The sequence below is a fragment of the Chamaea fasciata genome, unplaced genomic scaffold, assembly GCF_029207755.1.
Source record: "Chamaea fasciata isolate MVZ Bird 193981 ecotype frontalis unplaced genomic scaffold, bChaFas1.0.hap1 SCAF_12, whole genome shotgun sequence".
In the NCBI taxonomy this organism is placed as follows: domain Eukaryota; kingdom Metazoa; phylum Chordata; class Aves; order Passeriformes; family Sylviidae; genus Chamaea; species Chamaea fasciata.
The window spans coordinates 7,706,600-7,723,233 of NW_027094097.1; the positions used below are offsets into that span (position 1 = coordinate 7,706,600).

The following is a 16,634-nucleotide window of genomic DNA, read 5'->3' on the forward strand; positions in this document are numbered from 1 at the left end:
CTTAGTCCCACGGAGGAGCCTGCACACCTGGTGTGCTCCTGTGCATATGGAAAAGGCCTCCAGCAAGAGTGTCTGCCCCTCCTTACTCCCAGGTGGATACAGTTATTCAGGGTTATAACTGTGCCTCACAGACCCAGCTGGCACCATACCTGAGCTCTGTCACCACACAGCATCTTCTCTGCCCACTGGGACCCCTGACTACAGATGGACACCCACAAAAAGGCAGGTGGGGGAGAAAGATGTGCTCAATCCCTCCCATCACAGAAGATCACAAATCACATTAGAAGTACAAAAAGCAGCTAGAAATTACCTCAAACAAGGCCAGATTTCTGTCATAGTAATCACCTCCCTTGCCAGCTTCTGAACTGTTTAGGAAAGGACTGTTTTCTTTATGGTTGCCATGACCTGTGAAGAAAAAAAGCAGCAGTTTTGATAAGCAGAGAATGAGACTGTAACCTTGACAAATCCATAGGGAATAAACTCATTGGTTATTTGAATATGGGTTTTTTTTAGTATCTCAACTCATACAATGTTAGCAATATCAAAGGTGTTACTCTCAAGGTAGAGTCATTTCTATTTCTACTCCTCTGTATCATTAAAATAGAATAAAAAGTCATCTCAAAGTAAAACTTACAAGTAGGGTCACAGCTACAATGCTGTATGTGTCTTTACTCCCTAGTGCTCACTTCTGTAACTGTTTCTTATTTAGAACAGTGATGAGCACTAGGACAGCTCCTGTGCTTGTAGAAATCACTGCTAATGATAACAGCAACCTTTGAGATGTATGTCCAACCCAGTCAGATGGAGCTGATAAGACTGAACCAACCTTTTCAGCTCTTAAATGCTGTGTGTTATTCACTATGCCCATTAATCCACTGCTTCTACTCTCACTGTGTTTTGAACACTTAAGCTGTGCATTCTTCAGGCTCCTCTTACACTTCTAAATTAAAAACTAATATCAGGTACATTAAAACCAGAGCATTCCCATATGCAGTGAACAATATTTTTTTTAAAAAAGAGCATAGAAGATCAGTAGAGCTTTCTGTAGCAAGCAGTAACAAAAAAAAAACCAAGGGCACTATAGTTTAAAACAACCTCTGAGGGGAAAAAAAAATTATATTGATTTCCATTTTCAAAAGAAGTTCTTGGACCTATGTCTCCCATTATCCTCTGCTCAAAAAACAAAAATTCTTTTCTTTTATCTGTACCTCTTCACTCCCTGCTCTCTCAGCCAATACAAATGAATGATTTCCAAGAGCATCTCCTTAAGAAAGGATTAATCCAAGGAATACCTTTTTCTATTTACAAAAGATGTAACCACTACAGAAATTAAAAACTAAAGAAAAAGACATTCTTATCTTAAATGAAAATAAAGTTAAAATACTGTACACTGAATAAACCAAAAGCAAGAGAATGAACAGCTGGATTTTTGTGTGCATCTTTTCAATGAGTACTGTAATCAATTCAACAAGGTTACACCAAATCATTTTAATATAATTCAAGTGAAAATCTCTCTTCATTTCGAAATTTGAAACAATTTACAAAATGAACCTAACAGGTAAAGAGTAGAGTCCTCCCCTACTCACAGTGATCAGCACAAACTGCAATGTTACAAAATAATTGTTATAAGCCAAAAAATTAGGAGAACATTCAGTCCCACTCTTACTGAGGGGAAGGCATGCATGGAAAGCAGCTCCATTTTCTGGAAATTGCTGACAGGTGCTGTGAACAAAACTGTTGGAAAAACAATATTCACAAAGAATAGAGAAATTTTTAACCTTCTGTAAGTAAATACTTAGCTGACCAAAAATACATGAAAAGAGCAGCCTGTTGTGTTTATGTGCCCACTGCCTTCCTCACAGCTCTGACAACTAACCCCAAAATGTTAATGAGCAGCTGCCTTGAACCAGGGGGCTCAGCTTATTTGCTGACCCCACCTACATATAAGAGACCCTCACTTTGCTGCAATTGTAGAATTTTTACATTACTAGAAAAACATCAGTAAGCTTAACAACACAGCATCAAAATCAAACGGCAATCAACTTTAGCAAAGGTAAAAATCTGCAAAAACCGCTTGCTTGCTGTATTTGTTATGCCTATACTGGAATATAGCAGATCAATTTTGCTGTGGTGTGTGCTGCAGTCCCCCCCCATCCTGTTGTGGTTAGAGAACATTTTCAATTTTTGCTGAGGAAATGGAGTTACCTGCCATATACCCTTTACTCATTAAATTGGACACAAATGATGGTGCAAATTATGACATCAACAGAAATACTGTCTGCTTGATTCTCCAAGACTCTGGTCTCTGCAGTATCTTCTCCATTACCCTTATCAAACACAGCAAGGTCATGAGCAACTTTGGTTTGTTTCCTCCATTCCTATATACATTATACAGGAAATCCTATATACTGGCTCTGGTGACTGAAGGTTTGAAATATCAGCCTAGTTTTTGGGGTGTTGTTTTTGGTTTTGTTGGTTTGTTTATCACAGAGGGATTTTTAAAGCAATTCTTTGCTGCCTTAGCTTTTCACCAGGAACCTTACCTTATCACTGTCTCAAGTCAGTATAATGGGTGTTCTTTTACTTGTAACACTTAGAGAAACTCTCAACCTTTTTATGTTCAAAATCCCACTGTTGCCAAGATACATTCATACATTCAATCTCAGTTTTTTAAACAGGATGGTAATTCTTTTGCTCTTTCAAAATGCCCTCGTTACCATAATCCACATAACCTCTCCTCAGTTTAGAAAGATTACTTCATACTACCTCCCTGAGCCTGACAAAGATCAGTGACTTAAGATGAATCTTCAACTTAATTGATACTATTTTTTTAGATGCATCTTCATTTTACCACCAGTGAATTTTTCATAATTGATCTGTTCAGAGGACCTCTCTCTCTCTCTATAAAGAGCTTCCATCTTCTCTCTTATTCTCCATTTTTATGTTCAAGAATCACTCAGACCCTACCCATTAGACTTTCATTCCAAATCTGACCCCTTGGCATGCTGGCTTTGTACACCATCCCACACACAGGAAGCCAATGACTGGAAATAAAGTATTGATTTTGCAATTGCTAGGGCACATTTTCTTCTCGATGGTTGAGATGATAGAGAGCTACAACTGGCTTTTTACCACATTCACAGCACTAGCTCCATTGTCCTGAAATAACATGCATATGAATCACTGCAGACAATGCAAAAATAGAAGTGAACTTTCCTGCTGATCTAATGATGTGCCACTTTAAAGTCCCTCTCAAACGCTATACATTTTCAGCAGGAAGTGAAGGAGTGTAGGTTTACATGCCAGTTCTTTACAATGACATCCTAGTTCCACATCACCAACAAGCAGAACTGGTGCTGCAGAGATGTGTGCTAATTCAAGACCACTACATTGCTAACATAAATACAGCTAATCAAATGCCAGCCAAAAATCATCACAGCTGCATGTTCACTGCAATCTCTTCTTTATAGACATGTTCTAAATCAAATCCTCTCACTGCCTCTCTTCTCATACTGTGTTTCCATTTCAGGATTAAAACCTCCAGCTAAGAAGCATTTCCTCGACAACAGTCACAACTGTCCAAGACAGACCAGGCTGCAGCACAGTCCAGAAAACACACTGCAAGAAAAGAAAAAAAACTCGTGCAGTAAATTCTCTCTGCCAGTGAGCAGCAGCAGCTTCAAAGAGACTTACTTGCATGGGAAGGGCGAGTTATGTCCATCAGCTTGGGAAGGGAGCGGATGTGACCCCGGAAAGCCACTCTGGGGAATTCTTGCCCCAGCTTCACCCGAGGAGGGTTTACATCCTGAGGCATGAAGTCTCCTGGGCAAGCACCATCGCGTGACATGCGCACAGATTTCCACATTCTTAGTTATTGTCAAGTCTTTGGTCCTGGCCAGTAGCTATGTGGTGTTAGTTTTCATCATGCAAGATTGATTTGCAAGGAACATTTCTCAAAGAGGGAGCTAAATACTCTGCAACAGAGAATAATTTATTTGCCTTAGTCCCTAATTAATCTCAAATTTTGAGGTATTCAAGCTGTATTCCAAGTAGGCTAATGTTTCCTCTTCGCTTGTTTCATTGCTTCTCAGTCTTCATTATCTTTCGATAATTAAGGCATTTTATTTCTGAAGGCCACCAGTTCTCTCCCAAACCAGATAATTCTATTTGCAGCCACCACTTCAACTATACAGTTCATCTAAACATCTCCACCATAGTTCCCTGAACATTCTACTCCCCTACTCAGATATGGGCACAGGTTCAGAGAACAAGTTCCTCATCCTGTGGATCACCTGAGTTCCTTAAAACATCACAGATGATCCATGGAACAAAACCTAAAACCCTCAAGGGTGCATGCTCCCACACATGCAAACACACAAGCTCAGGAAACAGAACAAAAGCAACAAATGGATGTCCAAACTTTTGCATCACAGCCAAGAAAAAGCACTGGGACTAAACTGCAGCAGATATTCTACTAACTGGTTTTATTTTGTTCTTCTCCAAAAGGTTAATGTTGTATTTACTAAAAAAAAAAAAATTAAAAAAATTCAAAAGGATTAAGAACACAGAGGACACTATTCATGTTACTGCTTTCCTTCTGGAAGAGGATTAGGCCAGACAGACACAGTTTCACTGCTTGAGCATGCTGAATGCAAGCCTTTTGTTCAAGCTATTGTGTTTTCTTAAGTAACTGAGGGATGAAAACCAGAATTTAGAGAGAATTACAAACAAAAGACATATATGAAAGTAACTAAAAGACAGATTAGCGAGGATAAATGAAAGCTGAACAATTAGGCACAGTGAGACTATGGCAAAGAAAAGACCAGGAAGCTTCACAATGATCAGGTCTAAAATAACCATTGACAAGGTGGCAAGAGCAGTTGCATGACTTAACTTGTCAAGGTTTTACTTTTCTCTACTAGTTTCTAAACTCCCTTACAAAAAACCACCACTCCCCTGCTTCATCACATTCAGGTAAAGAAGCGGAAATTAGTACATAATAAAAACCTACAGATTCTTTCATCAGGACATGACTAACCCTGAGATGCTCACTTACTTCTCATAGAAACCACTACCTGGCAAGTTAGGATGTGCTGAAGACACAGATGGACAGAGCTTGACCAGCTTTAGTCTGGCCCACACAGATAACAAAGTGAACAGAGCAATGCCAATTAAGCTACAGCAAGGTTAAAACATTAAAGAAAATGCAAATGCTGAAGAGGCCTGAACTTTGATAAGAAACTTCTGCCACTTTGCTCCTACAGGCACATCACAGCTGAGCCAATGCCAGCCGGCAGAGGCACACACACCCTGCTCACAGCATCTCAGGAGGAACACAGCCTCCAACACGCTCTGCAGGCAGGAAAGCTGGACAAAGCTCCAGACACTGCTGTGACCCAGGAGGATGGCACGCAGGGCTGCCAGAATCCTCCCCACCTGAAGCACCAAGGCTTAAGTGAGGGACTAAACGTCTTCAAATAACTTCAGTGCAAATCAGAGTTCGAGTCGGAGTTGGAACTGAAATGCTCAGCTTGACCAAGAAACATGTTGGTTTATTTACCCCTTGATAACTAACAAACAGCAGGTATGTCCTAGAAAACCAGCTCAAAGGACAGCCCAACACTCCTCCCCTCAATGTAATTTAATTTCTGGAGCAGTGCAAGAGTTAGTATCTCACTTAATCGTTCTGTGCATGTACAGACTCCTTTGTGTCCACCACAGTAACAAACACCGTGATGATACAGCCTGTCTAGCAGCTAACACCACATCTTGCTGGTTTTCAGACACTATTTCACAAGTATCACAGGCCACAAAACCTGTGAGAGTTAAGGGCACAAACTGAGCCATTTTCATGCACAGGAAACACTACTTGATCTGACTTTTCTTTTTTTTAACTACAACAAATAAATATTCATACTTATAATATTTTATCTACCAGTAACACTGGAATCTAAGATTAGAAATCAGAGTTGATAGCCAAGCAGTTGCTCTGGGTTTCCCTTAATATGAGCAACCTAAACAGCAGGCTGTTAGAGCCACCTAATCCCACAGGCTCACTTCTCACTCAGAAAGAGATGGTTTAATTAGCTGAGCCCTGGAGTGCCTCTCCTGTGCATGCACCTGGACTGTGCTGCAAATTACCTCTGAAGAGAGCCTAACCTAAAGAAAACACTAATTTATAGATGTTTTAAGGAAGGCAAAATTTACACCACGTTTGAGAGCAAGTTAGTTCTGTTCTGATTCATTTGTGCTTTCTCAGATTTTCATGTGTCAGTACGTTCTGCAAATTTCTACACAAGTGGTAATTAAGAGACAATTTACTTTGATTTTTGTCCACAAAATCAAAATATGTTTGCTACACTTAACTGTTCTCACAAGACCTAGAAGCAAATGAATACGCCCAAGGTAGGTATTCTACTGGAAAAAACAAAAATGGAGAAACAATGGAATTGCTGCTAACAGAAATTATTGCATAATCAGGTTTTATTAGCCAGATTATTTTGAGGACATTTGTTCACAGCCTTATGAATAAAGTTTTAATATAAAAAGCTGTCCATGTCCATTTTTATCACACTTTGGGGGTTTGGGTTGTTTTTACCAGCTCTTGAGACACCATTTCCCAGATGTCAATAAGGATAATGCTCACACTGTTCCTCCCAAAGGCTGTGTGATGTTCAGAGTGCTCTGCTCATCACTCACAGGCCGTCAAGACCTGCACGTCTGAGCATTGCTGAGAAACAGAAAAACCTCAACAGACTTCCCAGACTTTGCCAGCAGTCCAAGAACCCCGGTATCTCCACATTTCAGCAGCCAAGTACTCAAGAAGTAAATCTGAAGTAAGTCAAGTACTGCTGAAGTAAATCAAGACACTGTAATTTTTAGGATAACCTAAGAAACATGCAGGCAACAATTTGATTTCAAATACAGTCCAAGTCTGCTTCTATTCATGTGCTTCCTCACATGTGGCTGGACTAAACAAAACTCTTATTCATTCTCAGAACTGTTTTGGAACATTTTTCTTGGTTCATTCATGAGACTACACCAAATAACTCAATGCACAATTATGCTTTTGGAGCTATCACCACCTTGATATTTCATTAACAGAAATCAGACATTGCTTCTTTTCTTAAATCACTCACTTCCAATTTAGCAAAAATCCTAATCCAATATCAGCAGCAGTCCAAAATAAAGAGAACTTGAAGCAATAATAAAAAAAGACAGCCTATTAGAAATACTTGTTTCTCCGTGGACAACATACAACTAGCCAGAAACACAACGCAAAACTGTACCCAAAAAATAAAACAAAAAGCTGTATTATTGATAATATAGTCATTCCTCTGAACCAGTTGAGAGTTCAAAAGATGGCACATGTTTGTCCTCTGCCTGAAAGAAACAGCCAAAACTTTCCCAGACAACACCCTATGCAACAGACAGGCTGGAGCAGTGTACAAAATTAAGCATACAATTAAGCACAGATCTTGGATTTACCCCTAGATAAACACGTGTGAAAACTTCTACCATACTTTGCAAAACTAGATTAGAGAACAGCCCTACCCATCAAGTTGTCTAACGCTACACAACTTGAAGGATTTAACAATCTAATAACCCTGTGTTTCAGAAAGCCCCATGACTTTGTTTTTCAATTAAGATACACTGACAGTTTCAGAACACTACAATTCTTTGCTGGTGCTAATATCAACATAAAGTACTTACCCTTTAGCAATAGCTCTTTGACATTTTCAGTAACTTGGTTTACCATTATTCTTCTTCCAGCTCTTAGCACATGCTTTAGTAAATGCTTCCTCTGGGATGTCCTGAGGATTGGACAATTTTAGTACTATTGTATCTCCAGAAGAACTTTTTCTATCTGCTCTGACAGAGTGCTGGCTGCAGTGTTGAATTGGACTGATCTCTCCCAGGAAGCAAAAATTCCTTACAGAAATGTAAGCCAACACTGATATAATCCCGGCATTATAATCCCTTCAACACCGAGAAAATATACAAATATCAGGATCTTACAGAAAATGCTACTTGTCAAATCCAAGCCCAGCCACATTTAAGAGGCACCGCAGTTGTTTGCACACTTACTCAAAAAGGGTGCCACAAATCTGCCGCTTGCTGGGAGTGGAATCAGACAGGGTTTTAAACCTGCTAATGCCAGTGTAGCTCTGTGACATTAGCCCTGCAGGCATTCCAGCTTTCAAGTGAAAACAGTGATCTGTTTCTTTCCATCTTCAATACATTAGAATATGATGACCCATTAATGGATGAACCCCATGCAAGATCACAAGAAAGATCTAGCAACAGCAGCATGAAACGGGAGGTTTATGTAAGAGACACAAGAAATACTCACTTAATGATTCTAAGCACTTCATAACTGCCAGAGCCCCCACTATTCTGCCCATTCACAAGGAGTCCTCTGGATACCAGCACACACCTCACTAGGACTTACCTACACGATGAGGTAGGTGCAGTCACCAGGAATACCTGTGTAATTAAAGATGCCAAGTCACTTTTGAGAAATTGGATTTAGGAACTCACATCACTTGGGAGCTTTCATAATATAACCTGTCACTGCCAGATGAAAAATAAAATCACTATAAAAACAACCTTTATTTCACTGTAATCCACTTCAGAGGTTCTTTCATGTGGAACAACTCCAAAACCATTTCTCACGATTATCCTCCCCGAAATCCCATCCCTTCACAGGCATGAGGACACCTTAGATACAGCACACCTCCTATCAAAATACAGGGAGCAGCATTCTGATATTTTCCCTGCCTCAAGAAAAGTCTCTTGTGTTGCTATAAAATGTTCTCACTTTCTCTGAAAGACTGCAACATACACCTATGATACCAGTATGCAGATGCCATGCAACATTTAATTCAAATTCACCTTTCTTTCTGATACCAAATACAGAAAATTCTTTTCAGCCCTATACCTGTTCAACTGACCATGGCTTCACAGTACAGAAGAGAGAACAACAACAAAAAAAGTCCAAAAAACACACACCACAATTTTGGACATATCTGTTCTCTCCTCCAGCTCAAAATAGGCCAAAGAAACAATTGCACAGGCACAAACCTTGGAGTGAGAGAAAACACATGGGAACAGGGACCACTAAAAGCCAGTTTGCCACCAGCTCAAAAAACTTCCTACAAGGAGCAAGTAGAAAGAAATAAGAGCCAGGATGCTAAATGTGCTCCACACATGCAGAAAATAACAGAAGAAAGGAGATTTAATTACTTTGAACATTCCAATGTATGTACATTCTGTGCATACTACTCAATGTACATTTACAGACATCTATCTACTATCCATCCCTGGAAGACAGCAGAAAGACATTGGAAACCACTTACAAGCTGATTGTGAAACGCTGAATTGTCATTAGTTAACTCATACAGAAAGCGCTGAACATCAGGTATTTCTTACATTTGAGAAGTACTGAGTTCCATGTGAAAACAAAGTTCATGAGAGATTTTTTTTTTAAGCTAAGGAAAAAGGAAGGCAGGACGGTTTTAAGGAGAGAAAAATAAAGAAAAAAAAAAAAGAAGTTAAGCCTCTGTAGAGTTCAAGGCTGAAATCCAAGGATGACCTTTCAGCATGAAATGCTACAAACAGCCAAAACTCACTCCAACTCTGGTCATAATACTTACAGAAAGTACAAGTCAGCATGAGACTTCTCCAAGCAAAGGGAGTCACTCCTTCCCACTGAACATTTTAGAGGGTGGAGAGAGCTCTGACATTGCAGATGATAAAAAGCCAACCACCCTTCTTCTAAAACACAAATATTTTGACACACATTTACAAAGAGTCCACAAGTCTCCCAAAACAGCACAACACATTTCCCACAGTGCTACACAGAACAGACCAAGACAAAGGCAGATATCTGGAGAAGCCACAGTGGCTTTTACCATCATTTCACAGGAAGTTCATCTGTTTGCAAGAGCATCAGCGCAAAGTGCGTATAACACATCAGCTTAGAGAAACTCTTCAAGGAGCAATCGGCAACATTAGATCCTTTTTCTGCTTCACCAGACAGGAGTTGGGCAGCTGGAGCACAATCTAAGTCAGAAAACACTCCAAGTTGTATAATAGTGAGTTTGCTCCTGCTAAATATATGCTTCTACCACGAAGTTTACAATACAGTGTCTTAAAAGGGCAAAGGCAAAATACTGCAATTAAATAATTCTCCCTGTGTTGCCTTGAGTTACAGCTTTAAAGCTCCTTGCATGGGTGCTAAAATGCATCTAAACACAAGGCAGGTAATCATCACATTGGTTACACAGAATTGGGATTTACCAAACATGGCTCAACTACACCTGACTGACATAGCTGATTGTATAACTGATTGGTATACATGATACCATGACTGGCTACCACGTTGCAGAAATTAACCCCTGACATTGTCACCACATTTCCTGGAACACAGAAACACATCAGGAGTGAGTGGTTTGTGTTGGCCTAAACAAAGAAGTCAAGATAAAAGCTCCATGCAGGAGCTGAAGCAAGGGTTGGGCTTGTGATGCTCTCAAAACAGCCGTGCCCCAGTACAGGGTGCAGAGCACAAACAGGAATCAAGGGAAAGGAAGGGATGCTGTTGAGGGGATGGGAGGTGGTCAAGTGGTATTACTGCCAAACACTTCACATTGTGATATCACACTTAAAACCTTAGCAGAACAAAGCCAAAAATATACAGGTGCAGAAGGTACTAAAATCAGACCTGGAAGACAATTAACCAACTTCCACTTTTGTGTCAGCTCTGGACACAAATACATGAGCAAGTGGTAAAAAAAGATCAATTTTACTACTTAGAAGAGGATCAGCATGACAAAGCCCCTGAATACAAAGGTAGAAGGCAGAGGGGAAACAGTATTGTGCTGTCCTCCATCAGGAACAGCAGCAGCTATGCCATCCTCCTGAATTACTCCTAGTCCTGACTCAGATCTGACCTCCTTCATGGAAATCCAGAGGTGGACTTTGCACACAGTAACCAAGCTCAGGGCTGCCCAGCTTGCAAGCAGAGACAGGGCCATAAAACAAAATAACATTGCTATAGATAATTTTATGGAAAATAATTATACTCCAGGGCATAAAAACCGTGGTTTACTGCAGCAATCAGCAATTTAAAGTACGCAAGAGCAAGTCTCAACAAGTTTGCCCTTCTTAACTCAGCAATTGAGCAGCTTCTAATGGCACACCATAAAAACCCTTTTTTCCCTTTGACATGGAAGTGAAAGTCAGAAGTTTGTATGGTCTGCTTCAAGATAAGAATGCAGTGATTGAATGATGCTCTAAATCCCTCAGCTAAACAGAAGAAATTGCTGGCTACTGGTAAGAGATGAAACTGAAGTTTGGTAATTAGACTGCAGGGAAAAAAAAACCAAACCCGTGTAGTTTAGTTGAGGCGTAATTACCTTGAACCTATGCACAGCACAGCGTGCCTCTGCCCCACGCACAGCTCTGCGTCATCGTCATCGCTCCTCTGCCAGCAGCTGGTTATACAACCCCTGCCAGAGCCCTGCCAGCCAGCCCCCAACAGCAGCTCACAGCTTTGATTCTCATCCTCAAAGAAATCAATGGGTTGCATGCTCATGACAGCACAGGCCACGTGCCGATCCATGCAAGAGCTGGGCTTCCAGGACAATGCAGGTCACTTGGGCGGAGAGAAAGGGGCAAATTAAGCACTCTGCATTCGAGAGGATGGACCTGTGGGCCAAAACTCCAGACCTTAGGCAAACCCAAAATGTGGAAATGCTGGCACACCATGCCTCACACGAAGGAGCTTCCTGGAGCAGCACAGTGACCTTCAGTACAGAGGTAGGATGAGGACACCTCTTCACCAGTACCAGCCTCTTCCTCCCCCACCCCTCGCCCAGCCCTGCCTGGCACTGGCCTCTCATCTTCAGCTCAGCAAAATGCCGTTTCATTTGCATTTCCAACAAGTCTAAGGTTGCCTCCAGTCAACAAAGCACAACTGCCAACTTATCAAACTTCCCCATTCACCCATAAGCTAATTGAGTAAAAGCTTTTTGGGGGCAATGAGCACTTTATTCTGCACGTCAAATTCCATCCCTCTGTCCTACAGAGCACAAAGAAGATCAAAAGATGATTAAGAAAGAACTCCACCAGGTACCTTTAACAGCAACCAAAATTTGAAAAATTGTCCCCCCAGAAGTGTTCTGACCTGTACCTCTGCTCCTCAGACATGATTTAAGACTGCTGGAAAGCAAACAACCTTCTTTTCCAAGCCATACCTAGAACCCACCACAAAATCTAAAGCCCTATTAAAAGCCTGTTAGGAAAAAAAATGCTACTCCATTCACTCCAGGAACTCCTTTTTATGGTTCCGAAGTGACAGCTTTAAACTTGTGAAACAGTGTTTAAAACAAAAGCTATAGGGGACCAGTAGGCAGTAAACAAGCCACAAAATAACCTTCAGCCACACTTACATATATATGTGTAGTTGCGGTATACAAAATGCTGTCATATTCAAATTCCAGAGAAGTCTACCCTACGTGCATTGTAAGGGCTGTATTTTTGCATAGACATTTTAAATTTAAAGACAGATATATTAACTGTCACGCATTTGACTCTGTGAAAAAACTAATATTTTCTGTGTATGCATTTTGTTATTTTGCTTGCTGAAAACAAAGGTATTATTTGCTTGGCAATTGCTACAGCAGCCACTGTGAAAGATGCTCAGTCCTCCATGCATGACAAAATCCAAGTATGCTGAAAGGAATCATCCAAAGCAGTTCAACTGAAAGAACAAGAACAGTACTACTCATTGCTAAAGGATCACTTGGCAGCATTTAAACACTTGCCTATTGAAAAATAATAATTAAGAAAGAGGTTTTACTAAATCAAAAAAAAAAAAAAAACCCAACCCTGAATTCTTATTATCTGAGAATAAAAATCAGCTTAGTATAATTAAGAGATGCAAAATTTCTGATTCAGAGGTTACTGAAGACAAAGGAAACACCCCTAAAATGTAATTCAAATAAGCTTTAAACCATGCCTTAAAATGGTGCCTTTTTTTTTCCTCTGTAATTCAGGTCACAGAACAAAGTATTTAAAGAGCAACCTTGAACCAACAAGTTGAAGACATGGACCCTTTGATCAAAGAAATCTTGTTCCACATATTGGTGCTAATAGCAATTTTTCTGTTATTTAAAGCAGCCTGCACATTATTTGCTGCATCACAATCAAAAGCAGATGTAAATCCTTAACTTGCTCTTGGAAGGGAAAACTCACCACCAAATGCAGCTCTCCTCTCCCTGTGGCACTGGGTATCCCCCATCCTGCTTCCTGCACTTCAAAACAAAGCAGTGATCACTAACCCTGATCGTTCTCAAGGCGGTTGTTGCCGGCCTCAGCCAACAGCATTCATTGTGTTTGGCTACATTTCCTAGTCAAGGAGACTGCAGACTACCTTAGTCTTCATTCTACACAGAACTTTAGAGCAAAAGCCAAAATGAAATTCTACATTGAAAAGCATGCAAAAAACTTATGCTTTAATTTTGTTGCAGGAGGGAAAAGAAAGCAGATGTCACTATTTTCTTTGAGGAAGTGAAACACTGAAGAAATTTGTAAGGGGAAATTGAATAACACACAGAGATCAATTTTATACATGAGAGAGAGATGTAATACACACACACGACACCCAAAAAATGTACTTAAAATTCTTCAGAAAAGTTCAGAGATTGTAGAGAAGATCTAACTTCAACATTACTAAAACATTCCCAAACTTAGTCTCAACTCAAGTTTGAAATGGCCACTTAGCAAGCACAGGCAGAATTAGGTGGAAAATCCAAGTCTTTTCATGTACAACTGCTTAGCCTTCTAATGCAGGTGTTCTCCAAAACACAAAAACTCTGCAGCTGCAAAAGACCAACAGAGGGTTGTTGGGGTTTTTTCAACAACCTTCTGTTAGTTTTTTGCAACATGCAGACCCACGCACACACGGGTACGGGAGCTGCTTTCACATCACTTAGACATATCACAAAGATTCTTCCCAGAGCTTTTTCAAATAACTGAAATACCAGAGAACCCACAAAAAGGCCCATGTTTTCCTATATTTAGCTAAGTCTCCTGTTCACCAGCAGCTGGCACCACGATCCCCTTGGTACTGGACAGCTGCAGCCTCTCCAGCTCGGTCCTAATCACTGCACAAATTAGAAGAAGTATGAGATATGCTTAGCAAAATTAGCAGTTTATGCAGCAACAAGAACTTTGTTGTTTTTCTAGACAAGCATTTTAACAAATTAAACCTTACTACACTACAAGCCGATAAAAGAAACTAGAGGTATCGACCACGGGCTCCAGGAAAATGAGCTCCTCAGAAAAATTCCTTTGATTACAGAGTATAAAGAAAGTATATACCACGTCCTTCACCCACCCAGCTATTATAAACAGCTAATTATGTCACAAAGCACTTTTTCCACTCTCATTTTTCACGTGCCGAACTCTTACCTCTCCTTATCTGAAGTAAGAGTCCACTTCTCTATGCACCTGTATTGTTGAGAAAAGCATTCTGGAATTTAGCACTGCAATCAGTGCTGTGCTAATTGCTGACTGCTCAAACAGAAAGAAAAAAAATTTAAAAATTTTTAAAAACTAATTTTAAAAAGGAAAGAAAAAAGATTAAAAAAAAAAAAAAAAAAAAAAAAAAAAAAAAAAAAAAAAAAAAGGAAAAAAAACAGGGGGAAAAAGCCCTAACAACAAAAAACCTCTCAGGACTTCTAAAGTATGACCCTGCTGCTAAAACCCCTTTCAGGATCTGCACTGAAAACCATAACTATTGCTGTGGATCCCAGATGTACCCTTTCTGAAAAGAAATAAATATTGACATATTTAGCACTGACAGGACACCTTTAATATCTCCAAATTTACACATTATACTTTTCAGAGAGGGGAAACCAGATGCCAGCAGAACAGAAAAAAAAAACAACAAAAACCCCTCCTCATCAAGATGCAACTACATTGAAGATGATGTGGTCTCCATGCCATTTTCAGTAAGAGAATAGTTAACAAATCACCAGAAAACAGTTCATTGACATCAGTACTGCTACTCTCAGGTTACTTTCTTTTCTCTGAAACAATTCAGAGGTTCTGCCTCAACTCCACCCCAGGCTGCCTCCTCTATGACTTCTTTCTGCGGTTTTTAGGCAACACAAAAAATGCTGAAGACGCTTGTGCTACACAGGTTATGCAAAAATATTCCACTAGGACCACCACAAGAGTGCCATTTAGCCACACTGCTACCAGCAGAAGTTCTTAAAGACAACTTAAATGCCATTTGGACATGTTTCTGAAATCCTATTTAGCCCTAGTGTCTAATTTATTACGTGACTAATTTTATCTTATCTCTGGACTTAGCCAAAACACCTACATGTAAGAATTAAGCACTTTGAAGAAGAATTTTTGAATGATTTATGTGTCCCCATTAAAATGTGAGCTTAGTTTCAAGTCTTGCAAAAGACTGAAAATCTTTACTCGTAAGTTACCACACTTTGAAGCAGTGAACCAGGAAGTTTAAAGTAAAAGCATACTGCTATCACACCAGAACTTTACCCACATTTTCCAAAACAGCTCACTGCAAATGAGCAGCACAATCTGCTGCTGCACAAGAACACTGAACACTCTGACACAGAATGTAAGCTCGAGGTAAAGGTCTCAAGTCTAGTTAGAGGACTCAGGGCCTGGAGGTAGCCGTGTGACAAATGGAACATAAGCAGAGCAATTCTTGGCAAAAACCAAGGGTGGCAGCTGACCAAAGCTAGTTAGTGACACCAAGCTGATTAGTGTCTCATTTCCACACAAAAGTCAAGGGAAGATAAGTAACTTCCCACAGGACACATGACATTGCCACACTTTGGTTAACTGGGTGCACAAGGACTGTGAAGCTGAGATTCCTATTAAAGCAAAGTGTATTTGGTTTTTTAAACACTATTCAGACTCCACTGTTCCTCTTTTTGCCCTGTGTACCCAACCTAATATGCTGGCTTTATTTCAAAGACAGAGGGGGTGCCAAATTCACATTTCTCATCCCTGACGATCCATAAAGAAGGGCTCAAGTGTTTATCATAGGATCACAGGATAATTCTTTGTACTTCTTTTACTAAATGAAAGATGTCAAAATCTATTACAAGCAGTGGCAGTCAGTGGAACCTACTTAGAAATAAAAGGCTGATTTTATTCATAAGCAAGCACTGGAACTATCTGACAAGGCTAAATTATTGCACACTGACTAATGTCTTCTTATGGAAATGGTTGACAAGAAATTCTGTGGCAGAGCAGTTTCACATCTGTAGAGTTTAGATGACACCCTATCACTTGATGTCCTAAAAAAAGCAAATTCAGGAAAAAAAACCTTCAAAAATAGAGATTTGACAAATAAAAGCAGCGGTTAAAAGATCAAACCAAAAAAAGAATCCATCAGAATCGTAAGCAACAGCCTAAGATATTGTGCAAGGAGTACTGGACAACACAGCCACTGCTTTGCAGACTGTTACAGGGCAGCTATAAACGGTGACAGTGCCATGACCACACTCTGGAAGGGCCATATCCTTACTGAGCCACCTCAACCAATCCAATCCAACTGGGCAATCCAAACAAGCCTGAAATCAGGT

General features: G+C 40.1%; 1 protein-coding gene across 2 annotated transcripts in view; it reads right to left on the minus strand.

Annotated features, from left to right (window-relative positions):
* The window catches only part of SLC12A4 (solute carrier family 12 member 4), a 45,513-nt gene that overhangs the window by 25,924 nt on the left and 2,955 nt on the right, over positions 1-16,634 (minus strand). The window contains exons 1-3 of one of the 2 annotated variants that reach the window (XM_066194327.1): positions 7,714-7,814; positions 3,694-3,974; positions 311-405 (exon numbers count right to left, since the gene is read on the minus strand). In XM_066194327.1, coding sequence (XP_066050424.1) covers positions 311-405; positions 3,694-3,865 — 267 coding nt within the window. In that variant the 5' untranslated portion in view covers positions 3,866-3,974; positions 7,714-7,814. Of the gene's footprint in view, positions 1-310; positions 406-3,693; positions 3,975-7,713; positions 7,815-16,634 lie in introns of those variants that run through there. The other variant, XM_066194326.1, reaches the window with a different exon arrangement.